At 37.1% G+C, this 27,545-nt stretch overlaps 1 protein-coding gene across 3 annotated transcripts in view; it reads left to right on the top strand.

Annotated features, from left to right (window-relative positions):
- DTL (denticleless E3 ubiquitin protein ligase homolog) overlaps positions 1 to 27,545 on the top strand; it is a 67,574-nt gene that overhangs the window by 28,129 nt on the left and 11,900 nt on the right. For 2 of the 3 annotated variants that reach the window (XM_025383593.1, XM_025383600.1), the window contains 7 exons: positions 133 to 245; positions 2,068 to 2,141; positions 3,467 to 3,570; positions 3,866 to 3,970; positions 7,358 to 7,470; positions 13,388 to 13,477; positions 15,856 to 15,991. In XM_025383593.1, the coding sequence (XP_025239378.1) occupies positions 133 to 245; positions 2,068 to 2,141; positions 3,467 to 3,570; positions 3,866 to 3,970; positions 7,358 to 7,470; positions 13,388 to 13,477; positions 15,856 to 15,991 (735 nt within the window). The remainder of the gene's footprint in view (positions 1 to 132; positions 246 to 2,067; positions 2,142 to 3,466; positions 3,571 to 3,865; positions 3,971 to 7,357; positions 7,471 to 13,387; positions 13,478 to 15,855; positions 15,992 to 27,545) is intronic. The other variant, XM_025383609.1, reaches the window with a different exon arrangement.

The raw sequence follows: 27,545 nt of genomic DNA, 5'->3' as shown, positions 1-27,545 counted from the left end.
TGTAGCTGGCTCTGCTGGCTTCTAATTTCACCAATTTGGTCAAAAATCACTTAATATTGAAGTTTTATGTACACATGTTGTATTCAGCATGTAAGAATCCTGAAACCTAAATTTCCTTGGAATATCTTTCAGATGGGTTTTATAGGCAAGTGAATCAAATCAGTGGAGCTCACAATACCTCAGACAAGCAAACCCCTTCAAAACCCAAGAAGAAACAGAATTCAAAAGGACTTGCTCCTTCTGTGGTAAGGTTTTACAGATGTATACATGTGTGCAGATCTTATCTGTAGGATAGAATAAATGGGAGGCTATTGATTAAGTGAATGAGAATCTTCATGATTTTCATTTGATATCAATGGTTTATTGCTTATTCAGCGCCTACATTTGTGGTTCTCAAATTCTAATTTTTAGTTCTTCTGAATTATAATTACATTTACCTATATTACTGATGGAATTAAAATATACATAAGCTTGTTGATAAATATCTTTAAATTTATTTTGGTTTTAAATAATTGGATTGAATTAAACATAAGATCGTGTTGTCTCATGCCATTAAGCTTTCAAGTGATGATTTTTTTTTTTAAATTTCAGTGTCTACATTTTTAAAAATTAATAACATAATTGTACATATTTTGGGGGGGCACACTATGTATAATGATCAAATCAGGGTAATTGAGATAGCCATCACCTCAAATACTATGTACATCAGAGTTGCCTGAGGCACATGTTAAAAATTCACCTTACTGAGTCTCATCCCTAAAAATCTCTCTACACACACACACACACACACACACACACACACACACACACCCCCCTATAGTATAGTGGAATTCATTAGGAAAAGTCGGGAGGAGTAGCTTGAGGAAGCATATTAAGTACTGTGATGCAGTCTTCTATGGGGAAAAATACCTGTTGTTTTCGTAATACAAACTACAGAGAGATGCGTTTTTTGTTTTTTGTTTCTTTGTTTTTTGTTTTTGAGACAGTCTCGCTTTGTCACCCAGGCTGGAGTGCAGTGGTGCAATCTTGGCTCCCTGCAAGCTCCGCCTCCTGGGTTCACGCCATTCTCCTGCCTCAGCCTCCTGAGTAGCTGGGACTACAGGCACCCGCCACCATGCCTGGCTAATTTTTTGTATTTTTAGTAGAGAGGGGGTTTCACCGTGTCAGCCAGGATGGTCTCGATATCCTGACTTCGTGATCCACCCACCTCAGCCTCCCAAAGTGCTGGGATTACAGGTGTGAGCCACCACACCCGGCCAGCTTATTTTTAAGCATTTGACAAAATATTATCAAATATATTGAGAAACACATGGGTAGAACATAGTACCACTCTAATAACTTACAGTCAGAGCTCAAACAGTGCCCATAATATATCCTTTTTCTTTAAAAAAATTGCCCTTTTTCTCACTTTAATTTTTTTTCATATTCGTGGTATGTAGGGTACAAGTTAATATTTTGGGGGAAGTATGACTGCTAAGACATTAAGACTTAAAACTATACACCATGAACAGGACACAAGCATGAATGGAGGCAGATAGTGGAGGCCGTATGAAGTTAAAATGAGTAACATTTCAGACATTTAATCGGGTTCTGAGCCAAGATAACTTGTTAGGTAATAGCAATTAGGAGGTAAGACTCCACTGGGCCTCTTTTTCAGAGAACATGTAATAATCTTTTATTCATAATTCTTTTGATACTCCTGTATAATCTAGGTAGAGCAACATTTTAGAGGTTAAACCAGCACAAGAAAGTTAAGTAAGTTTCCTAAGGATACACACAGCATATTAGTAGGGCTGAGTCTAACTAGATGCAGTAGGCTCAGATAAGCAAAATCTTTTAGTCACCAGTTTGTTTCTTGAGTACAAGTTGAAGTATTATATACTAAAACTTAATGATCCTTGCTAAAATTACCTCTTGGTCAGCATATATATCTGATTGAGCTCATTAGAGAAGACTTCATCTAAGTCAGTCTGGGGAGAAAAGTCGTTTTTTAGCACCTCGTTCTCTTGATGGTAAAGATTATGATGCTCAAGATAGAATCTTCTTTTTCTTTTCTTGTGCTATCAGGATTTCCAGCAAAGTGTTACTGTGGTCCTCTTTCAAGACGAGAATACATTAGTCTCAGCAGGAGCTGTGGATGGGTAAGAGTCTATTTCTTATTTCTTCTGACGAGATCTTTTTTTTGAGCTGTGATGGTACAGTCACATAGTCTCATTATAATTAAATGTGTGCGCTTTCAACTGTCAACACAGCAAGTACCCCAAATGAGAAAAGGAACTGTAGATCACATTGGAAAATACCTAGTTGAAGGACTCTTGAAGGATAATTAAATGAAAGAATACATGTGTCACGCTTAGCACATTGTCTAGCACGTAAGAGCAGTGGTAGCTGCTGTTGCTATCTTAGAAAAGCTGGCTGGGTAGCTTGCTTGCCTTATGCAATATAATTTAGTCACTAATTCTCATTTTGAAGAGTAAAATTTCTGTTACTTCGGGTTTTATCTTTTTCAGGTTTAAGAATATCCTAAAAGAAGAAATCTGATTCTGGGGATGTAATTAACATTTCTGGGAGTAATCTAACTAGATTGATGATAGTAAGGTCTAATGACTTTCACATACCTATCATCCATGATTAGTCTGAATTCTTGGCTTCCAAATAAGTCTGCTCTGTGATGCATGTTGGTTGGTTGCTTTGTAGAATATAAATTCTTTGCAAATGGAGACTCTCTTTTTAAGCTTCCTTCCTATTATATCTCTCAAGGCATCCTTCCCTTAAAATTTTTAATTTAAAATATGATGGCTTACCAAACTTGTGTCCTCTGGGCACTAAAACCCTCTGAACCAAATTATCAGGCAGGAATGAAGGATTATCTAAAAGTTATTAGTTCTGCTTGTGAATGACTGTGAAAGCTTGCTCTGTTTGTTTCCAAGAATACTGTCATTTCATATCAGGTCTGTGTTTTCAAGTTGCCTTCATGCTAGAAGTAGAGGGTTAAGACAATTATCTCAGTAGATGAAATGAAAAAATACTTTATTTCATGGAACAATTTGTTTAGATTATTTAAGGAGTTGTGTACGGAGATGTAACCACAGGGACAGAACTTACTACTTATGATATCAAAGGATATATGCAGAATATTAAGGCTTAGGAAGTGTTTTTTCTAAAAACAATGGAACAATTACTATCGGCACTCAACCTTCATCTTCCTTTTCCGTTCCCTTAGAGTAAACTCCAGTAACCCATCACTGGGTCAAATCACATCTGTTTCCGTTCTGTCAGAATTATAAGCCTGGTATTGGAGACAACAGTGTAAGATAGTTTGATTTGTTTCCCAATTAAGTATCCTCACTGTACCTAGCTAATGTGCCAGAAGAGTTAGATTAAAAGTCATTTCACATTTAGTGTAATTGAAGTTGTTTGGGGTTGGAAGAAGGTCTACAAAATATTTATTTGCCTTGGTTTTTAGGATAATCAAAGTATGGGATTTACGTAAGAATTATACTGCTTATCGACAAGAACCTATAGCATCCAAGTCTTTCCTGTACCCAGGTAGCAGCACTCGAAAACTTGGTAAGCCTTTGTATAGGTCTTTTGGGGGAGATATGAGTTTTTGTTAAAAAAAAAAAAACAAACAAACAAACAAACATTAGGCTAGTTTCCAGTAACATTGATATGAAAAATTCTAATATGTGAAGTTCAAAAGATAAAAACTCAGAAGAATGTTTTTGGTTTGTGTATATTTTGGGGACAAAGAATTCTGATGATTCTTCTTAAGGAACGATCTATTTTTGTCTGTACGTTTTGTCTCTACCTCAAATCTACTCACCATCATCAGGACATGCTAACTTAAGTTTACTTTTTCCAGGATATTCAAGTCTGATTTTGGATTCCACTGGCTCTACTTTATTTGCTAATTGCACAGACGATAACATCTACATGTTCAATATGACTGGGTTGAAGACTTCTCCAGGTAAGACATTAGTCATTCAAATTCTCTTACCAGGAAACCATTATGGGCTTTTTTTTGGTAATGATAATTCAATGGGTTTTCTTCTAAACTGAACTTGTTAAGCCATATGAGGACTTTGACATCTTCGATTACATCCGGTGATAATTTCATAAGTGTACATTCCTTGTGATTTCATAAGTAAGCTGAATTGTGCTTTACATGGTGACTTAATTTTATTTTAATAGAGAATATCTCCTGAAATTATACCCTTTGGCCTATATTTAGAATTCTCTCAATTTTTGATTTAATAAGCTGTGGAGTAGACAAAGCGCTTCTGCTCAGCTTTTGTCCTCTTTAGGGGCTGCTGGTTAAAATTAGGGGACTGAATTTCTCAGACCCCCAAAATAGTTTTAGCCTATCTCAGGCTTCTCCTTAATGTTAAAGAGAGGCCCTTTTATTTCTAGATGTTTTCCCCAGCCTCGCCTTTTTTTTTCCCTCAAAACTATAAAAATAGAATCTGATACTTACAACTAATAAATGATAGTTTTAAAAAGAAAACCCCAGTTTCTCAAGCATGCTTTCCTCTTTTTTAAATCTTCTCCCCTCCCTCTTCCAAATCACCAGCCTCAGGCATGCTTTAAGAGAGTTATTTGGGTTACGTTATTTTTAAGAACATCAGTTTCTTAAGCTACATCTTAGTAGCCTGGTTATTCCTCATCTATAGATCTTTCAAAAACACTTTGAATTCCATAACCAATCCTCAGAGTTACCCAGTTTCCACTAAAGTGAAATGGTTTGATAAACAAGAAACCTCAAGTACAGAACTTGTCATTTTATTTTTTTTTTTTTTAATCTTTTATTTTTATTTTTTTGAGACGGAGTTTTGCTCTCTGTTGCCCCGGCTGGAGTGCAGTGGTTCGATCTCAGCTCACTGCAACTTCCGCCTCCTGGGTTCAAGCAATTCTCCTGCCTCAGCCTCCCAAGTAACTGGGATTACAGGTGCCCGCCACCACGCCTGGCTAATTTTTGTATTTCTAGTAAAGGCAGAGTTTCACCTTGTTGGTCAGGCTGGTCTCGAACTCCTGACTTCGTGATCCGCCCACCTCAGCCTCCCAAAGTGCTGAGATTACAGGTGTGAGCCACCGTGCCGGCCCAGAACTTGTCATTTTAGCTGAGATCTTAAAGAAGTTTCCAAAGGTCACTCCAAGCAATCTTATTAGGACTTTAGTATTGGTGGCAGTATCATAGTCGGCATTTCTGATGCTTTGCACTGGGTCTGATTTTCTCTAAGCAAGAGCAATAATGTTTAGAAAAGGGAAGAGGTGTTTCTTTTGCTGCTTTCCTTAATGGAATCTGAGCTTGGAGAACTGCTAATTTAGTTAATCGAAAATCTTTCCTTGAAAGATAAAACCTAATCCTGATTATATTATCAGATGTACAAGAGCTCTTTCTATATAATTTTTGCTGCAATGTGGCACTGAAAAGGGCCTTGAGTTTAGTGTCCTGCCGTCAAACACCTCGCTAATAATTTAGTAAACCTTTTGTGTGCTTCTATTTAATTTCATTTGCTCAGATGGATAGATAGGTAAATAGATTAATAGATCAATTTGTTCCTTAAAAATTGAATGACAGCTGGCCATGGTGGCTCACACCTATAAACCCAAGCCGAGGCTGGCGGATCGCTTGACCCCAGGAGTTCAAGACCAGCCTGGGCAATATGGCAAAACCCCATCTTGACAAAGATGCAAAAAATTAGCTGAATGTGGTGGCATGTACCTATAGTCCTGCTACTCGGAAGGCTGAGGTAGGAGGATCGTTTGATCCTGGGAGGTTTGAGTCTTCAGTGAGCCATGATCTTGCCACTGCACTCCAGCCTGGGTGACAGAGTAAGACCCTGTCTTTAAAAAAAAAAAAAAAAAAAAATTGAATGACAACTCTGTGTGTGTGTGTGTGTGTGTGTGTGTGTGTGTGTGTGTGTGTGTGTATAACATCTTGTAATTACTTGTCCTTTTCAAAACTTCTGAAAGGATCTTGGATTTGATACTTGATCTACCATGCTTTGTATTTATGGTGTTATATTAAGTGATGTTCATGAGGATGACTTTGCAAGATTAAATTGAGCTCATTAAAGCCAATATGCATTTTAGGAGGATTTTTAGCAAGGTTTAAACATTTACAGTGCATATCATACCAGCCTTTCTTAGACCAGCAGAGGGCAATAAATCCTCACAGGTATAGTGGGAAATTCAGGCTAGAGTTTTCCATAGTTCAGAGTTGAGGAAGATTAAAAATTACAGTTTTAAAACAATGTTCAGAATAAAGGAGCTTGTTTATTTTGCAGTGATAATAGGTGTATACAAATTGATTCATATCCTGCCTCACTTTCACAGTAAAAATATCTGATGTGAGGAGTATTTGCTATGCCTGCATAGCTTTTTCCTTAAAAGCTATAAATACAAAGTTCTTTTCCAGCTTTATTCTAGAAAATGGAAGAGATTCCTGTAAGCACTTATGGAAAGCTGTTAAGTCCCCTACTAATACTTTTCTCTCTGGAGTGTGATTGTTTTTTCCTGCCTAAAGGTATCCTTAAATTCTCCAAACATTGAGATTTTTCTCTTGTATTTCCTAGTAGTGTTCTAATGTCAGAGGCCTCAGGTTTTGACCTTCTTAGGATAGAAGAACCTATCAAGAATGTATGCTAGATTGGGTTACCTGCCCTTTTGCCACTGATAGTGAGAAGGCTAAACCTAATCTAGCATGTGAACATAGTTTACCCCACTAGCTACTTCCACCATTCAGCCTACTTAAAATGCTGGATTAAAATGATTCTCACATCCCAGATAAGCTAGTAGTAAGTTTTAACCAGAACTCAAATGATACTTTTCACTGTTTTGTTTGTTTGTTTGTTTCCTATTCATGGAACAAATGTTTGAGGATCTACTCTGTTTAAAGCACTATAAAATCTAGTGAAGAAAAAGTAAGACATAAAATTTATCCTCAAGATGCTTGAAGTATAAGGGGAAATTAGATGAATATATTATGCAATGGAAGAAATCCTACCCTGGGCTGGAGAGAGAGGGTCTTATAAAGGTGTTTTACTGTCAGTTGCACATTGGCTGCATTCTTTTTTTAAGAAATGTATTCATCAAATTTTTTTCTCTTGATATAGCCATTTTCATACCAAGTATTCAGACTGAGTTCATGAGATTGGATCTAATCTAAAGCCTCTTTCTAGGGTTTTGTTTTTCTGCCAGTGTCCAGTTCCCTTGTATTTGATGGATAAATCTAGACCATCTGCTTCAATAGGCAATACAGTGATAAAACTTGCTAGAATATATATGCTGTCTATATCCACTTGACCACTAGAAATAACAAGAGCCAAGTAATTTGTTTTTTTTCCTCTGGCAGTGGCTATTTTCAATGGACACCAGAACTCTACCTTTTATGTAAAATCCAGCCTTAGTCCAGATGACCAGTTTTTAGTCAGTGGCTCAAGTGATGAAGCTGCCTACATATGGAAGGTAAGCTGCTAAACTTCACCCACAAATGTTAGACTGAAGTATTCTTGCAAATATTTGTTCTGTCCAATATGAGGTAAGTTTAATGTAACCACATACTGTACTATTCCTACGTCAGATATTTAGTAAAGGTTGCTCTTGGCTCTTAATATAGCTGAAACCTTACTCTGCTACAGAATGTATGACACTTTCAGGGCCATAGCTTGTCAGAAATTGACAATTTGTATCCTCTGTTTCACAAATGATTAGGAATTGAGAATTCAGAGGGTAGTAAGAACCTTAACTACTTTGTTCCTGCATCTTGGAAAATATGCTGTACTGACTTTCTGCCCTGTGTTTTCAAACTCTCGTTCAGAATACAGTATTTTGATCCTTAGGATCCTGTGTTTGAATCACCCATGGAGCCTTGCACAAAACAGAAACTCAAAACTATTTGTGTGATTAATTTAATCTTTATTCTCTTGTTACGAGTAGCTGATCTTCAGGCTACAAGTAGATATGGCTGCTTTCTCAGATTTTTATATATTTAATAGCATTATTTAATAATCTTTTTTTTTTTTTTTTTTTTTTTTTTTTGGGATGGAGTCTCGCTCTGTCACCCAGACAGGAGTGCAGTGGCATGATCTCGGCTCACTGCAAGCTCCGCCTCCCAGGTTCATGCCGTTCTTCTGCCTCAGCCTCCCAAGTAGCTGGGACTACAGGTGCCCGCCACCACACCCAGCTAATTTTTTCTGTAGTTTTAGTAGAGATGGGGTTTCAACATGTTAGCAAAGATGGTCTCAATCTCCTGACCTCATGATCTGCCCAAGTCGGCCTCCCAAAGTGCTGGGATTACAGGGTGAGCCACCATGCCTGACCAATAATCTTTTAATTAACTTTTTTTAATAACAGTAATTCTAAAGTGTCTACTGTAAGCTAAGAAATTTAAAGCTGTCCATTTGAAGCCCAGTGGAGAAAATAAAAATATTACACAACAGGTAGCACTTATTACTGAAAACTGTCTCTTGAAGGAATAATTAATTATGGAAATGTTCTGGGAATTCAGAGAACGATCATTAACACATTGTTTACCCATGACTAAGAATTAGTTATCTTCTAGATCTCCCTGTGACTTCATTAATGTCTTTGACATTGGTGAATTGAATGATTAGAGTTCACATATTTTGGGTTTTAAAGTCATAACGTCTAAAACTTCATAGATCCCATAGTTTTGATAGTATCAAACCCTTCTCAAGAGAAAGTTGTATCATTCTTTATCCTGCCAAGCTCTAGAAAGTAATATTGCTAATTTTTTTTAGGACGGGGTAAAACCTGTTTAGTATGAAGCATAATTCTTCAGCTTAATTTCTTCCAGTCCTAAGGGAAGTACAAAAAAAAGTGGTTTCTATATAACTAGAGTTGCGAAAATGCAACACTGCTTTATTAAAATTTTAGTGACAATATCCTAAATAGTCACAAGGTGGAGATATTGCTCTATCTAAGATGCTTCTATGTTGGGCATGCCTTTTTCTACAAGCATATTTCTTTCCTTATATTTTTAAATGAAAATTTGCCTATAAAATATATACTTGAGACTCCATCACAAGATGGAGTTTCCTTTCTAGAGTATTCTTACTTGAGATTTTAACTTTAACAATGTTATGTACTGGCACTAATGCTTTTATATTTTAAATTTTCAGTTTCAAATTTGGTCTTAATGCTTATTTTGCTACCTTTTTCCTTTCTTCTTTGCTCACTGTCTTACCTGTGTTTCCTTCTCTACTTTGGCTCCCAACTTAACTAGAGGATTTTATTCCTACCACAGGTCTGTATCTTTTAAAGTTTGTTTCTTCTTAAAAAAAAAAAAATTTTTTTCCAAACATAACAAAAAGCATGTAAAGAATAATTCAAAAAATACGCATTGATCATTCTTTTTAAATATTCTTAATAAGTTTTAATTATATGTACATAATTATGTATACAATTACGTGTGTGTTGTATAGTTTTCTTGATACAGTTTTAAAATTCTTAATTTTTAAATTATATATATACATAATTATGTGTACAATTATATATTATGTGTATGTGTGTAAAGTTTTCTTGACAATTCTTAAAGTTCCTTCCTCTTCTCTAGTGCAAAGGCCTTTTTAAAATTTTGTTTCAGGGAATGAAGGTTGAGGGAATACTTCCTGCCTTTAAAGATATACACTAAATATAGTTGGCCGTTGTTTCTAAGCCATTTTCAGACAACCAATCAGTGGCTACCACATACATGGGTCACCTTTTTTTAATTCCTAGGCTGGATCACATGTCAGTGTTGAATGACGTGGTTCAGATGTGATGTTCTTCTGCCTGTCCACACATAACTCGGTGTACAGGCTCTGATATTTGAGATCCTGGCAAGCTTGCACCTCCTAAAATTGAATTTGCCTAGTGAGGTGGCTCAGTTTCTCTTTTCCATGATTAAAAAAAGGAGGAGTAGTATTTTAAGAGCAATTCCATTCAAGCTGAATATCCAGGCTGTTAGATTGCTCTTCTACGTGTTAAAAAGTCAGAATTATCTTAAGTATTGGAATTTGTTCTATGCTAAAAAGCCAAAAGCCCATGGGCACAAGAAAACAAAATAGAAGGGAGTTTTGTATCTTAAGACAGAAAAGAATGGCTTTTTAATCCTCACTACTGCCCAGCAAAGGGGAAATATAATATATTCAGACTGATATTGAGGTCTAAGACTTAAAAAGATTTAATATTATACCTTTTCTTTTTTATTTCCTAACTATTGTCCCACCCTCACCCCATCCTCTTTTCTCTGGTTTGTTTCTGATATAGCCACTGAATAGCATCGAAGTGGTTATAAATAAACTGATTTGGCATAGTCATTCTACCACTGACTGGTGAAACGTTGAGCCTGACACTTTAGGAAGTGTAAATGATCTCATGGCAGAAATAAAGATTAGACTTGGTTTCCAACTGGGCAGAGAAGAGATTTTGTGAGAAAAAGTGCTGATCTTCTTTGTATGTTTCAGTACACAGAATAACTTTATGAGATCTGTAGGTTAGAGCCATTTACTTCTAGAGGTACCTTCATAGTTCTAGGAGATTTAACTTTGGGATTCCTTGTGCCTTGAATTGAAGTCTTTATTTTACAAAAGGTAGAATATGTAAGAGCGGACAGTCTTCTGTGTCTGAGTATCTCCAAAATGCATGGATATAAATGTCTCTTAGACTTAATTGTCTTCTTCCTACTTAAAAGGGAAAGGAAGCTTTAAAAAATGAAGTTATGTAATTATGATAATGTTCTTATAATAATGTAGGGACATAAATAAAAACTTATTTGAATAAAAATGAAGGATTTAAAAGTCACCTGAATCTCATTAGAAGAAATGAATCTTTCTTGAAGTAGTCATACTATACCCTAGGATAGTCTTAAACTATCAAAGCATAAAAGTTCATAAAAACTTGTTAGACATTCGTTTCTCATTTTAACCCATAACATGCCCTTCCCTCAACTTTTCTTTATTGAGATAGAATTCATATAACATAAAATTCACCATTTTAGTCATTTTAAAGTTTACAATGGAGTACTTACTATTGTAATCACAGTGTTGTACCAACATCACCACTATTTGATTCCCAAACATCATCACACCAGAAAAAAAACTGTGTCCTTTAACAGTTAAGTCACTCTCTAATCCCCTCTTCCTCCCCAACACCTGCTAAACCTCATTCTGTCTCTATGGATTTGCTATTCCAGACATTTCATATAAGTGGAATCATACAAAATCAGCATTTTGTGTCTGACGTCTTTTACTTAATATCATCAAGGTTCATCCATGTTATATAAGTAATATGCATTGTGCGGATAGACCACATTTTGTTTATTCATTCATCAGTTGATGGATATTTGAGTTGTTTCCATTTTTTGACATGAATAAAGCTGCTATGAACATTTGTGTATAAGTTCTTGTTTAACATAGGTTTTCAATTCTCCTGGGAGTATAGGAACAGAATTCTATTCCTAAGAATAGAATTGCTGGGTCATATAATTGTTTAACTTTTTGAGGAACCTTCCCCCCACTTTTAATGCTATGTAAAGTGCCTGGATTAGACTTTTACTGTCGTCATTGATACCTTGTTATCATATTCCAAAATGTTTTTCTAATGGGTCTGTTTCTTTTTTCTCTGAAACCCTATAGATAAATGCAAAAATGTGCATATATTCTATTGGTGGGTATTTCGGGGGTTTTTTGAAAACTTATTTTAATCCTTGGTGTACACATTTAGGTTCTTCTAGGTATTATAATACAGAAACTGAGGAAGGACCAATATCATGAAATTAAAAGCTAGAGGCAATAAGCAGAGTAAACCAATGGAAGAGAATAATGTGTTTCTACCAGGGATGCTCAGTAGGACTTGAGGATTTCCTCTCCTTTTTAATTTGCTGCTACCAGACCTGTTTGGACCTTGGGTGAAGAGAAACTTAATAGACTGGGGCCTTCCCAAATGGAAGAGGAAAGGAAAATTTCTGTGACTGCTGGGATAGTTAGAGATGATCTTTAAAGTCTTTTCTAAAATATTTTACCTGTGAGAACGAATTATCTCTGTGCCATTGTAGGAGTAGGCAGTAAGTGAGGTTCCTGTGGATATGGAAAAAGCCTCCTTTTTGTTAAATTTTAATTTACTCAGCAAGACAAGTTAGACTCTGCTCGTTGTATTCTTTTGCTTTTTGAATTATTGCATATGTACCATTTAAACCATTTAATGATTGAGTTGAATAACCTTATCAATCAGTGTGTCAGATCTCTTAACTATAATATGGGGAATCTATTAAGTTTACTTAGTCATTCCCACAAATAATCATTCCAGAGTCACCTCCACTTTCTTCATACAAATGAGCCATGATTCAGAGCCTCAGGAAAATGGAAAGAGAATAACTTCTCTCAGCCCCAACCTCCTTGCTCTTTTGAAACACACATGCTAATAATAGTTATGTGAGTTTGTACTCCTTATTGTGCTGATTAATTCCCATGGCCTATGAAAGAGATTGACATCTCTTGAATGAGTCAGCTGTATGATGCTGTCAAATGCACATAACTGGTGGCACCTGATGATGGAAAAATACGATTCTTAGTCACATGTACAGGACAGTACAATGTGACCCTTCTTTCTACATTAAAATTTATTAAAATGTGAGTGACACTTACTTGAAAATTCAAAACTTCTCTCAGAAAATTAACTGAAATAAAGTTTTAGAGGAAAAAAAATGTTTTTCCAGAAAGGATACCAAAGTGCCATGTAAAATATAGTTTATATCCCTTCAGAATGAAGGTTATCCAACTCAAAATGAAAGAGTATAACTTTGGGTTTTGGTAAAAGTTACTGACCAGCTCTGTTGGGACAAGAGAACGGTCTTGTTTTGGAAGGAAGACTGTCGTTTTGTCCCAAGAGAGCTGGTAGCATGTTTCGGAAGTCTGCAAGTTTCACAGTTAATTTAGTGTTCCTAGAAGTAGCTGACTAGAGATCTGACAATGTCTGTGCTGTGTAAAAACAGGACTGAGTTGTCAAGTTGACTACTTAAGGATGGATAACATCCTTGCAGAAAGTTTACCACCTAAGGAATGAGGGACAATGCCAGTCTTGAATTTTAGTCAAAATATATATGGCTAGGTTGTCCTGATATGAAATAAGAACTATCCTTGTGTGTAAGCTCATATTATTTACTTATTTTGGCTGTTTTCATTGTGTTTTCCCGGATCAGTAACAGAAATATTTCATTGCGCATTGGAAATCTTTTTTTTTTTCCCCCAAACTATATCTAGGCAGGTCTAGTGGCCTTTGGTAACAATCCTAAAACTCTCTAAGACACACTTCTGAATTCAAAGGCCTCTATCTGGGAAATCTAACATTGCTTTGCTGACTTGTTTCTTTTTGATTGGACTAGGTCTCCACACCCTGGCAACCTCCTACTGTGCTCCTGGGTCATTCTCAAGAGGTCACGTCTGTGTGCTGGTGTCCGTCTGACTTCACAAAGGTTTGTAAATGAATCTCTATAGTTGGTTTAAAATGTAGATCACAGGTTTATAGGTTTTTCTAAGGTTTGTTTTGAGAATTATATAAATTTTTATGTTTGAGATTTTAAAGATCTAGGTGCCATCCAGGATCTATATTCACATTACTCAAGCATATTCTGCTTTTCTCTACCCATACCATAATGGTATTATGCCCTGTGAAATAAGGATAGATTTCTGGTTCCATAGAGTTATTTCTTTCCTAAATGTAGAATTAAGTTGTTAACTTAATTAAAATTTTCTATTAAAATCTAAGATAAAAATACAATCTAAGGTGAGAACTAGTCTTTTTTACTTTTTAGATACTATCAATGTAGTATATTAAAGGTAACATCTTGACAGCCTCATTTGGGTTTTCACATACGACTAACAAAATGGTTACTGTGAAGTCTTAACATGTTAGGTTATCTGTTGCTAAACTATGTAAGTAGGTCTGAAATGTTTTAGATACTCCAGAAAGAAGACAATATGCCCACCTTTTAATTTTTTTATAGCGACACTTTAAGAAACAAAAAAACCCCTAAAATGTAGAAAGGCCAGAAACATTAAAACCTGTGTATATATTGGAATTTCATGTAATAGTAGCTCAAGTTCCGGTCATTCTCCCAACCCCCATTGCCTCTGGTCTTTGAGTTATTCTGGGTTTTACAGGACATCTTATTTCTGTGGAGGTCTCCCCTTTCACGTATGACATTTTGAGGTTTTGTTGCCTATTGTTCCCATCTGTTTTTTATCTTCCAGAAACTTCTCATGGTCTGGTCTATTTATGGCATCCCTGCTAGCTTCCAGTATTGCTGTGGATTTCTCCTTATTCTTGTTACCATTTCTATGCTCAACTTCATGGCAGACCTTTTCTTTTTTTTCAGTCATTACTTTAATCACCCGAAATTACATGTTAATGATGTTTTTTTCTCTGAGATTCCATGTAATTTCTAGTGAAATGTCTACTTTTAACATGGAGTGTTGCATCTTCATGGACTTACTAAGTTGAATGATTTTCGAATTATTCAGTTAATTATGTTATCTTTTTTCAATCGTCATATATTATCCTTACCCCTATGCATCTCAGACATCATATATTAATTATCCTTATTTCCTGTGCTCAAAGGAAATACCAGGGCTGTTTATCTATACTAATGTATTGGCTACTTTTTTAAGTTTTTTAGAAATAATTTCATCCCAAGCCTAGAATTAGGAAAGTAGGATATGGTTTGTGTTGTTTTTGTGTTTTTAATGTCTGACATTTAGAATAAGAGAAAGCTTGGTTTAAATTCTAGCTCCTCCATTTGATTGTGGTTACTTTGGGCAAATAACTTTATTCCCATTTTGCATATGAGATTATTTGAGTACAAAGCTTTTAGAGTGTGAGAATTAAATAAGATAAAGAATGTAAACTACCAGACACACAGTAGATGCTCTGTAAATAACTATTGTTAATAAACTGTAGAGGAACTGTGAGATTCCAAACATTTCATATTGAACAGTTAAATATGTGTATCTTCTTTTGGCCTCCCAGTAAGGAAAGGAAAAAGCTGCCAGTCTCTTGGGGGCCAAGACTTAAGAGAACGTGTATTCTTTTTTTCTTTCTCTTTAGTGACTGAAATAGAGAAATTATATAAACAAATGCTGGGGAACAGCTCTGGTACCAGTGGCCATTTGCCACAAGCTCTTCAAGCTGGACTTTCTCTGCCATAAAAGGCTTGGGACCAAGATCGAGAATAGTCAGATATTTTTAAAGGGGCAAAGGTTATTTTTTAGCTTCTTTCAGCCTAGTGAACTTGTTGTTTTCCCAGATTGCTCCTTTACCTATCTGAAAAAGAATCTCAAAAGGAATGGTTTCCTTCTACTTGTCACAGCCTACTAGAGACATGGGCCAAGTCTGATCTTGCAAATGGTGCCATTACTTTAGCAATGTGGCACAAAATGCAGAATTCAGAAGAAAATTGTAGAAATTGTATGTTGGTAACATATACTGATTGATTATTTAACAGAAGCGTAAAAAGGGTGTCTTAATTACATATTTTGTATTTATACAGAAGATAATAAAGAGCCAGGTTTTATAGCAGAACTTTAGATTAGATAAGAAATGACCATTAACAAAAGACATACTAGTAGAATGTATATGAAGAAGAAACTAAAGAGTCAGCTTTGTTGGAAATCTGGAATGATTCCTGAAAGCAAGAAATGGATGTACATGATCTTTCAGATATTATTTTCTATATCCTGTTTATTAGACAGAATAATTCTCCAGTCACAAGTCCTTAAGACACACCTGTTTTTTTAATGTATTGTGAATCTTTGATTAAAATTTCTTAATTCCCTTCTTGGTGCTTCCTCTTAGATTGCTACCTGTTCTGATGACAATACACTAAAAATCTGGCGCTTGAATAGAGGCTTAGAGGAGAAACCAGGAAGTGATAAATTTTCCATGGTGGGTTGGGCCTCTCAGAAGAAAAAAGAGTCAAGACCTGGCCTAGGTAAGGATATCATGTACTTTCCAAGTTTTTTATGGTTTGACTAGTTTAATCCTATAGTACAGAGTAATAAGCTAGATTTGATCTTGCTTTGGTATGTTTGGTATCTTCTTGCCATTCATTCTTTTTGATAAGTACTTCCCAAGCACTACCATGTTTATCATTTATACAAGGTACTACAGTGGTGGATTTATTCAACAAGTATTTCTTAAACACCCAGTATGTGCTGGGCCTTGTTCTTAGTTGCTAGGGATTCAGCAATGAACAAAATAATTTTAAAAATCCTGAAGATATAAATAGAGCTAACATATTAGTGTGAGAGGCAATAAACAAGATAAAAAAGTAAAATATATACTGTGTCAAATAACAATAAGGGCTTAGGAATAAAGGAAATAGGAAAGGGAGAAGGGCAAGGGTAAAGTATGCTATCAAAATTTTATATTAGGTGACCAGGGAGGCCTCAATTAAAAGGTGGCATTTGAGTAAAGAAAGTGAAGTAGTAAGCCATGTAGATATTTTAAAGAAGAGTATTCAAGGCAGATAAAAGTACACAGGCCCTAAAGCAGGAGCATGCTTGGCATATTTTCTCTTCCTCAGAGAGGCTAGCTTGGCTGGCCCCTAGGGCTGGAGCAGGCAAAGGAAAGGGAGGGAATAGTAGTAGAAAATGAAATTCTTGTGAGATTTTGGCTTTTATGTTGATAGACAGAAGTCCACCAGAGGGTTTGGAGCAGAAGAGTGTCATAATTTGACTTTTAACTTGATCCATTCTTGCTCCTGTGTTGAGGATAAATAGTAAGGTGGTCAGGAAAAAAGCAAAAAGCTACTTTTAAAAAGCCATTGAGATAATCCAGGAAGTGATGATGGTGACTTAGACCAGAGTAGTAGCAGAAGCTATGATGAGAAGACATTCAATTTTGGATATATTTATAAGACAGAGCCAACAGAATATGTTGAGGGATCAGATGTGGGGCTATATGGTAGAGTTATCAAGGATGACTTCAGAGGTTTTGTTTAAGAAGCTAAAAGGATGGGGTTTCATTAACCTAGATAAATATCCCTGCAGGAAGAGCAAGTTTGGGAGGTAACAGCTGGAGTTCCATTTGGACATGTTGTTTGATATGATTATTAAACACCCAAGTGTACATGTCAGGGAGACATGTAGATGTTCAATTCTGCAGTTCAGGGTTGAGACTATAGATGTGAGGTTCATTATCACACAGGGTGAAGATAGGTATAGATAGAAAAAATTAGGCCTGGTGTCTTGGGGTACCCCGGTGTGTAGAGGTTGAGGAGGTGACAAATACCATTAAAGCCTACTGAGCAGCCACAACCAGAGAAGTAAGAGAAAAACTAGGAGAGTGTTGTACCCTGGAAGCCAAGTAAATAAGAGGAGAGAGGAATGAATTTGATCTGATGTTTCTGGCATACCAAATAAGATGAGGCCTAAAAACTGACCATTGGATTAGGCAGTTGTAGGGGTTATTTGGTGACCTTAATGAGTGTCATTTTGGTGGTATGGTGGCCTGATTGGTGTCATTCATGTGTATGACTTGGGGACTACAAGTATAGACAGTTCTTTCAAGGAGTTTTGTTATAAAGGAAAGAAGAGAAGTGAATTGGTAGCTGGAGAAAGAAGCAGGGTTGAAGTTTGCTGGGTTTTTTTAAAATAGGAATATAACATTTCGCAGTGATTGGCAGGATCGTATAGAGAGGGGGAAATTGATGCAGGGGAATTTCCTGGAGCAATGTTAAGCATGAGGGGATACTATCTGATACGCAGTAGAAGGGTGGGCCTTTGCCAGGAACATGGATAGTTGATCCATAGTAATTGGAGAAAAGGTGGAATATATAAGCATGGTGCAGGTAGGCTACTGAGAGATGGTGGGGAGAGAGGTGGAGAGATGAGATGGCCATAACTTAATGGAAGCTTCCTTCTGTTCTGATGTTAAAACGTGAATCAGGGTTATTAACTGTGAATAGGGATAAGGGAGAAAGGGAGTAGAGATTTTAGAAGAGATAAGAAAGTCTGAAATAGTCACTGAGAGAAATAGAGGAATAAATGGACAGGAAAATATGATTGTTGGGCTTCAAGAGTCAACTTGAGGCTAGCAGTAATTAATTGAAAGTGAGCACTCCACATGGTTCTGTGTTTGCTATGCAAGTACAAGTATACTATAGGTAGGGAGCTGGATTTAACCAGGGATGTGGTTTAGCAATGCAAGTGAAGAAGGAAGTTGAGGGTGGATGCAAAGAGGATGATTATGACTATAGGATATAACCTTGGTAAGGAGGCATATTAGTCCATTTTCACACTGCTGATAAAGACATACCCGAGACGGGGCAATATACAAAAGAAAGAGGTTTAATGACTTACAGTTCCACATGACTGGAGAGGCCTCACAATCAAGGCAGAAGGCAAGGAGGAGCAAGTCATATTTTATGTGGGTGGCGGCAGACAAAGAAAGAGATTGGGCAGGGAAACTCCCCCTTATAATACTGTCAGATCTCATGAGACTTATTCGCTATCATGAGAACAGCATGGGAAAGACCTGCCCCCATTATTCAGTTACCTCCCACCAGGTCCCTCCCACAATACATGAGAATTCAAGATGAGATTCAGGTGGGGAAACAGCAAAACTATGTCAGGAGGGGAAGTGAGGACATAATGGGGCCAAGGGATAGTATAAATGTGGTACTATCAATGGATTGAGGATAAAAGATTATTGGAATTGAAATACTAAAGGGAGCTGGGAAAATAAGTGGTGGGATGACTGAAATTAAGATAACGGAAGATTTCCAGGTATTAGTAATAATAAGATCAAGAATAAGTGGCTTAGGAAAGTGAAAGGACAAGATTATTATAGAAGAAGGAGGTCAAGAAACTGAGAAACCAAGGTATTGGAAAGATTATGTACATGGATTTTTTAATCACCACAAATTGACAGAGACGATGTTGAAGAGAGTAACAGTGAACCAAGAGCAAAAATCTTCAAGCAATGAGCCAGCCACAGTGGATCCTCAGGGTATCAATTTGTACTTACATGGTAAACACACAACCATGTGGAATGCTCACTTTCAATTAATTACTGCTAGCCTGAAGTTGACTCTTACTGGCCAACAATCATATTTCCCTGTCCATTTACTCTTATATTCTCTCAGTGACTGTTTCAGACTTTATTATCTTTAAGCTTGAGGTTTAAGCTTAAAGATTCATTTTACTTCAGCCATCAAGGCCTAAGGTTAATGGGGAATTGAAGGTGAGAAAGGGAAAATATACAGGCCCATTTTTCTAATGACTTATTTAGTTGCTTATAAGATGCAGAACTAGACTTCAGAGGAGTCTTTTGCTCTAAGTCTGGTTTCTGTAGTCTTTGATGGTGCTGCCTTATTTGTTTTTGCTCTTTGCTTTCTTTAATTTTTTTTTTTTTCTTTTTTTGAGACGAAGTCTCACTCTGTCTCCCAGCCTGGAGTGCAGTGGCATGATCTCGGCTCACTGCAACCCCTGCCTCTCAGATTCAAGCGATTCTCCTGTCTCACCCTCCCGAGTAGCTGGAATTACAGGCACACACCACCATGCCCGGCTAATTTTTGTATTAAGTCAGATAGTTCTACAAGAGTGAATAAGATAAATAGCAGTCCACAGACCCTCTGCCTCATAGTTTCCCTTTCCCAGAGGCAACCTCTTTTAAATCTTTTTGCTGATTCTTTGATATGTATGTCTAGACCTCTAAATAGTTTTGTGCATTTCTATTTATTTTTTGCAATCTTCAGCTTTATTAACTTCTTTCCTTTGTGGCATGAGGATTTAACTCCCTTTCCTGTGTCCCACCACTATCAAACCTTCATACTCCTCATCCTCCTAATACAGAGTCATGATTTTGGTTAAATCAACATACTGTTCAGTTCCTTTAAGTATGCAGTTGTCCCTCAGGGTCCATGGGGGATTGGACCCAGGAACCCCCAACAGATACCAAAGTCCACAGAGGCTCAGATTCGTTATATATGTTGTAGTATTTGCCTATAACCTATGTACATTTTCCCATGTGCTTTTATCATCTCTAGATTACTTAAAATACCTGGTACAGTATAAATGCTATACTAATAGTTGTTGTACTATATCATTTAGGGAATAATGACAGGAAAGAAAAGTCTGTACATGTTTAGTACAGACACAACCATCTTTTTCACATTTTTGTTTTAATATTTTCAATTTGTGGTTAACTGAATCCGTGGCTGTGGAACCCAGCATACAGAACTCAAGATACAGAGAGTCAACTATATTTAGAGTTATGTAGTCATTAATACAATCTAATTCTAGAATATTTTCAACATCTAAAATGAAGGTTCCAATTTCTCTTGTGTTCTTGTCAACACTTGTTATTGTCCGTCTTTTTCATTGTACCCATCCTAGCAGGTGTGAATTAGTATCCCATTGTGGTTTTGATTTGTATTTTCCTGATGGCCAGTGATGTTGAACATCTTTTCATGTGCTTATTGGCCATTTATATATTTTCCTTGGCAAAATGTCTATGCAGATCTTCTGCCCATATTTTAATTGGATTATTTGTCTTTTTATTGTTGAGTTGTAAGCATTCTTTATATATTCTGGACCTAAGTCCCTTATCATGTAATGATTTGAAATGATTTATTCTGTGGGTTGTGTTTTTACTTTCTTGATGGTGTCTCTAGACACATATAACTTTATAATTTTGATGAAGTTCAGTTTATCTGTTTTTTCTTTTGTCACTTATGCTTTTGATGTTAAATCAGAGAAACTACTGCCTATTCTGAGGTAACAAGGATTTACTCCAGTGCTTTCTTCTAGTTTTTTAATTTAGGCTTGTGTTTCATTTTGAGTTTATTTTTGTGTTATGGTGAGTTAGGCATTCAAATTAATTTTTTACATATGGATATTTAACTTTCTCACCATCACTTGTTAAAGAGACTATTCTTTAGCCCAATGAATTGTCATGGCACCCTTAGTAAAAATCTGCCAAAAATCAATTGACCATAAATGTGAGGGTTTATTTCTGACTTCTGACCATCACACCTGGATAATTTTTGTATTTTTTGTAGAGGTGGGGTTTCACCATGTTGCCCAGGCTAGGCTCAACTCGTGAGCTCAAGCAGTCCACCCACCTCAGTCTCCCAAAGTGGTGGGATTACAGACATGAGCCACAGCACCCAGCCTTAAGTACTTTCTATGTTATCTTTTTTGCAACACTATTTAAAATACTATACTTGAGTAAATGTTCCATAATTTACCTAGCTATTCTACTGTAGTTAAACATTTGTTTCCAATATTTTAAAAGTTGGAGGTTTTTCCTCCCTGAATTTAGGGTCCCCCTTCCCATTAAAATAAGATTCCCAAAGGTGGAATTCTTGTGTTAATGACTATACCATTTTTTAAAATTTGTGATGAAAAGTATCTGGCTTTTAACTATGTACTTTTAGTGTGCCATTAATTATTCTTAGAAGCCAAGTCACCAAAAAGTTACATATTGACCAAATTTGAGTTGTAATAATAATAACGTTTAGCCACTATTGACTCCTAGCATAATTGTTCTAAGGACCTACTTGGATTATCTCATTTAATTATGAAAGCAACTGAAATGGAAGGTCAAGGAAGTTAGACTTGCTTAAAATCTCATAGCTATGAAGTTGTAGAACCAGAGTCTATAACTGAACCCTTACAGTCTGACTCTAGAACACATGCTCGGAACCACTCTGCAGCACTGCCTTCTTTAGAATCTAACAAAGCAAGGCAAAAAGTTCAGGTTAAGATCGGAGTAAGAGTTATGCCTAGATTACCCCATTTATGGGTGATGCTAGGGTTACTCTGAAGAGCACTACAAAGCAACAACCTGACATGGGTGCCAAAGGCTGGCACACTGACCATTCGACTCTCTAAGCCAGCTTCCAGCCACAGATTTACTGCTTCTAATCACATTGCCATCTTGAAAATCATGTTCCCCTGCTTTCCCAAGCTTCTAATTGCCACACCAACCTTTCATTGCTATCCTGGGGTGCATATCTTCACTCCTGGCCCTGGTTTGTAAACCCCCCAGTTAACACATTAACTGGAAGGGTTTAAGTGCCAAGACACAGCCTCTTTTCCCCTGCCCAACTGTTCCCAGCCAGCACCTGCTTTATTGCTTACCGCTCTTTCCCTGTGTTTTAGCCAGAGATCTCATAGCACTGCTGAAACCAATAGTCCTCAATCTTGGCTATGCATCATAGCTACTTGGGGAGCTTTTCAAGTCCATGTATCCCCAGTGATTGATTCAATAGGACTGGGGTGGAGGCCAAGTACCTGTATTTTTACAAAGCTCCAAGTAGGTCTGTTATGTAGCCAGGATTGAGAACCTCTGGTTTAAGCATTATTGAGTGACAAACTTGATTATCCTTATCCTAAAGAGAAGGAAACCTTACCTATTCTGTCTCAATTGCGGCAGTCTCACAAGTCAACAGGATAATTATGGAGTTAATTTTCTGATGCCTAGAACCTCACCTGTATCCTTGTCAGCAGTAATGAAACTTAACAAACATTGTTTAATAATTCCTTGCTAGGCACTATAGGAGCACTGGGCCTAAAGATGAATAAACCATTGTTAGCTGCCCTCTAGGCTCACAGTCTAGTCTAGGAGGCATATTCAAAAACTGTAGCACACAGCCATTAGCTGTATAAACAAAGGACTCTGAGAACCTACTTCCTCTGTGGGAGAAGAGGAAAGAAGTTGTGAATTCTTCACAATGGAGTTAACATTGTCATCAGAGTCTTGAAACATGAGAAGAATTTCTGCCTGACAAAGGAGGAGCTGACTTGGCAAGAAAACCACATGAACAAAGAAATGTGACAGTACACAGCTTGTTCAGGAAGCAACTAGTAGTGTCCTGTAACATGATCCTAGAATAGCAAAGTTCATGATAAGACTGAAAAGGCAGGCTGAGGCCAGATGGCAAACTCATATAGAAAGAAGCTGGCCTAGCACGGTGGCTCACACCTGTAATCCCAGTACTTTGGGAGGCCGAGGCGGGTGGATCGCCTGAGGTCAGGAGTTCGAGACTAGCCTTGCCAACATGGCAAAACCCCATCTCTACTAAAAATACAAAATTAGCCAAGCATGGTGGCACACACTTGTAATCCCAGCTACTCGGGAGGCTGAGGCAGGAGAATCGCTTGAATCCAGGAGGTGAAGGTTGCAGTGAGCTGAGATCATGCCACTGCACTACAGCCTGGGCGACAAAACAAGACTCCATCTCAAAAAATAAAGAAAGAAGCTGCAAACTATTAGTAGACTCCTTATAATTCTTCAAAGGAACTGACTTTAGGAAGCATTTAGGGCAATAACTCCATCTATGCTACCATGTCATCAAATCTCATATATTGCTTAAGGTCAATAAGGAGTTGGTCTACTTAAGTAGATGAAGTACTAAAGAAAATGGCATGCCATATTTAAATGTGTAGGCTCATATAATGGCATGCAATGCACCTGTAAAAAATAATGCAGTGCATCTATGTGTACTTTCATGAAGAGACATAAAAATAAAAGAGCAAATTGCAGAACATGTGCATAGATATAGTATAATCCATTTGTATTTTGGAGTTTTTTAAGGTACGGTACATAACCTTTGTATATGCTAAATAGGCATAGAGAAAATTGTGGAATGCACAAGAATGTAAAAGTGAAATGAAAAAGTTGAAAAGAGGATCCTGTTTCTACCCTCTTCCCCTCTGTACTGGTTGAATTTTTTTACCATTAACTTTCATACTGTTATAATCTAGTTACTGTTTAAAAAACATATACACACACACTAAATTTGACCCAGCGTTTGCTAACCTTCAAAGCTAACAAAATCTCTTTGACCCCCATGGTCCATTTCCTCTTTCACCATGACATCCTGAAGGAAGAGGAAATGTCCTAACTTTCCAACACATCAATTTTATACCAGCCCTATCAGTAAATACTTCCAGTGTATGCCATGCAAGTTTCAGAAACCTACATACCTGGTTTGTCCCTGTCCCAACTCTTCCTTCTTCTCCAATCCTGCCTTGTTAATTGGCATATTATAGGACTCATAAAATTTTAAAACTTTCTGCCCTAGATGTACACTTTGACCTACTTAAATGGAACAGATGACAGATGACTGTGGCAGCTGTGCAGTGACTATTGACCTGCACCAAGGAGTGCAACAAATGAAAACTTCCTTCTGCTGAGAAAAATAGCTGTTATCAAGCTCTAGAGCACTAGTGTGAGAGCCATAACCAGAGGCTTCATGAATAGGTCCCTGTTACTAAGTCCTTTTCATAGCACCTTATGACAAAATGGGGTTTTTCATTAATGATCCTTATTAAAAAGAGCAGTATCATTTTGGCTGGTTCTAAACATATGGTTGACGAGAAAAGTTTAAGCAAAAGTCAATTTGTAGAATTTCTCTCTCTCAAGGCAAGACTGCTTTAGGAGTGAAAAGCACAGAGTGAAAAAGGACAGAATAATTAACTGACTAAAGTGAATACTTGCCAATCTTTATTTCTGCTAAAAGAGAGATTGCATTTTTATATCAGCCCATCCTAAATTCAGCTGGATATAAATGCAATTAGGTAAAAATCATAGTTAACAATTCAAAGGCTTTGTGACTAAGAAATAAATAAATGCCCTTATTATCTGACAACAGGAATGCTATTTCAGCAATCTAGAAAGCTCAGAAGGAAATTGAGAAAGTGTTGTCTGTGGTAGGGCCTGAGAGGGAAGAAGCATAAAGTTCATAAAAATTTGCCTGAAGTACTTGCCATCGTATGTAAACAAAGGGGTGGGTACACATAGAGAAACCCTATTTACTAAGTTTGATTTGATTTACAGAGAGCAAGCACTGAGATTCTGAATTTTTTTTTATTTGTGGAAAATAGTAGTCATTTGTAAAATAAAGTGGAAAGCCATGTGAGGCCTGATAACCTAAACACGTAACTGATTGAATGGCTTCTTGTGAAAAGAAAAACTATCTCCATTTAACAGATAAAGAATCTGAGTCCAAGGAGATAAAGGGTTATGCCCAAGTCACATAGTAAGTGATTGTGCCAGATTTTAGATCTGTGGGTTCCTGTTTGAGAGCCCCTGTGCAGTGCCTTTCTGCCCTAGCATTGCTCAAGAGTATATATAAGAATGCTAATGGCAGCATTAAATGTGCTGTAGAATACCTATACCTTAGAATACATTGTAGCTGTTAAAAATGATAAGGTAAATCTGTATTAATGTGGGAAATGTTCACGATACATTAAGAAGCAGGTTGGTCCTAATTTTAAAATGGGCAAAGAGCCTGAATAGATGTTTCTCAAAAGAAGACATACAGATGCCCAACAGGTATATGAAAAACTTCTCAACATCACCAATCATCAGGGAAATGTAAATCAAAACCACAATGAGATATCCCCTCACACCTGTTAGAATAGCTTTTATCAAAAAGACAAAAGGTAGCAAGTATTGGTAAGGATGTGGAGAAAAGGGAACCCTTGTACACTGGTGGGAATGTAAATTAGTATAGCCATTATGGAAAACAGAATGGCAGTTTCTCAAAAAATTGAAAATAGAACTACCAAATGATCCAGCAATTTCACTTTTGGGTATATATCCAAAAAAATGATAGCAGTATGTGGAAGCGATACCTGCACTCCAGTGTTCACTGCAGCACTATTCATGATAGCCAAGATACGGAATCACCTAAGTATTCATCAACAGTAAAGACAATATGATGTATATACACAATAGAATACTATTCCGCCTTGAAAAAGAAGAAAGTTAATGTCATTTGCAACAACAGAAATGAACCTGAAAGACATTATGCTAGGAGAAATAAGCCAGACACAGAAAGACAAACACTGCATGATCTCACGTGTGGAATCTTAAAAAGTTGAACTCATAGGAGCAGAGAGTAGAATAATGTACTATGTACCTGAAAATTGCTGAGTAGATTTTAAATGTTCTCACCGCAAAAATATATGAAGTGATGTTAATTAGCTTGATTTAATCATTCTACAATGTATGCATGTATCAAAACATGACATTATAGCCTATATACATAATACAAATAAATTGACTTGAGATAAAAGATTACTAAATAGTGTATATATATAGTGATCTCTCCTTTTTTAAAAATTTCAATAGTTTTGGGGAACAGGTGATGTTTGATTACATGGATAAGTACTTTAGTAGTGATTTCTGAAATTTTGGTGCACCCATCACCCCAGTGGTGTACGCTGTAACCAATGTGTAGTCTTTTATCCCTTACCTGCCTCCCACCTTGAGTCCCCAAATTCCATTGTATCATTCTTATGCCTTTGCATCTTCATAGCTTAGCTCCCACTTGTAAGTGAGAACATATGATGTTTGGTTCCATTCCTGAGCTACTTCACTTAGAATAATGGTCTCCAGGCCAGGCGCAGTGGCTCATGCCTGTAATCCTAGCACTTTGGGAGGCCGAGGCAGGTGGATCACCTGAGGTCGGGAATTCAAGACCAGCCTGGCCAACATAGTGAAACCCCCTCTCTACTAAAAATACAAAACTTAGTCAGGCGTGGTGGTGCATGCCTGTAGTCCCAGCTACTTGGGAGGCTGGGGCAGGAGAATTGCTTGAACCTGGGAGATGGAGGTTGAGGTTGCAGCAAGCCGAGATTGTGCCACTGCAATCTAGCCTGGGTGACATAGCGAGACAACAGCTTTAAAAAAAAAGATAATAGTCTCCAACTCCATCCTGGTTCGTGCAAATGCCATTATTTCAATTCCATTTTATGGCTAAGTAGTATTCCATGGTATATATATACACAGCACATTTTCTTTATCCACTTTGATTGAAGGGCATCTGGGCTGGTTCCCCATTTTTGCAGTTGCAAATTATGTTGCTATAAACATGCATGTGCAAGTGTCTTTTTCATATAATGACTTTTTTCCCTCTGGGTAGGTACCAGTGGTGGGATTGCTGGATCAAATGGTATATCTACTTTTAGTTCTTTACAGAATCTCTGTACTGTTTTCCATAGTGGTTGTACTAGTTTACATTCCCACCAGCAGTGTAAAAGTGTTCCCTTTCCACCACATCCACCCCAATTACGGCTATTCTTGCAGGAGTAAGGTGGTATTGCATTGTGGTTTTGATTTACATTTCCCTGATTATTAGTGATGTTGAGCATTTTTTCATAAGTTTGATGGCCCTATGTATATCTTTTTTTTTTTTTTTTTTTGAGAATTTTCTGTTATTCATATCCTTAGCCCACTTTTTGATGGGATTATTTGGTTTTTTCCTTGCTGATTTTATTTTTGAGATGGAGTCTCGCTCTGTCGCCCAGACTGGAGTGCAGTGGCCGGATCTCAGCTCACTGCAAGCTCCGCCTCCCGGGTTTACGCCATTCTCCTGCCTCAGCCTCCCGAGTAGCTGGGACTACAGGCGCCCGCCACCGCGCCCGGCTAGTTTTTTGTATTTTTAGTAGAGACGGGGTTTCACCGTATTAGCCAGGATGGTCTCGATCTCCTGACCTCGTGATCCACCCGTCTCGGCCTCCCAAAGT

Source organism: Theropithecus gelada, chromosome 1, assembly GCF_003255815.1.
Source record: "Theropithecus gelada isolate Dixy chromosome 1, Tgel_1.0, whole genome shotgun sequence".
NCBI lineage: Eukaryota > Metazoa > Chordata > Mammalia > Primates > Cercopithecidae > Theropithecus > Theropithecus gelada.
This window is presented reverse-complemented; position numbering and strand designations above follow the sequence as displayed.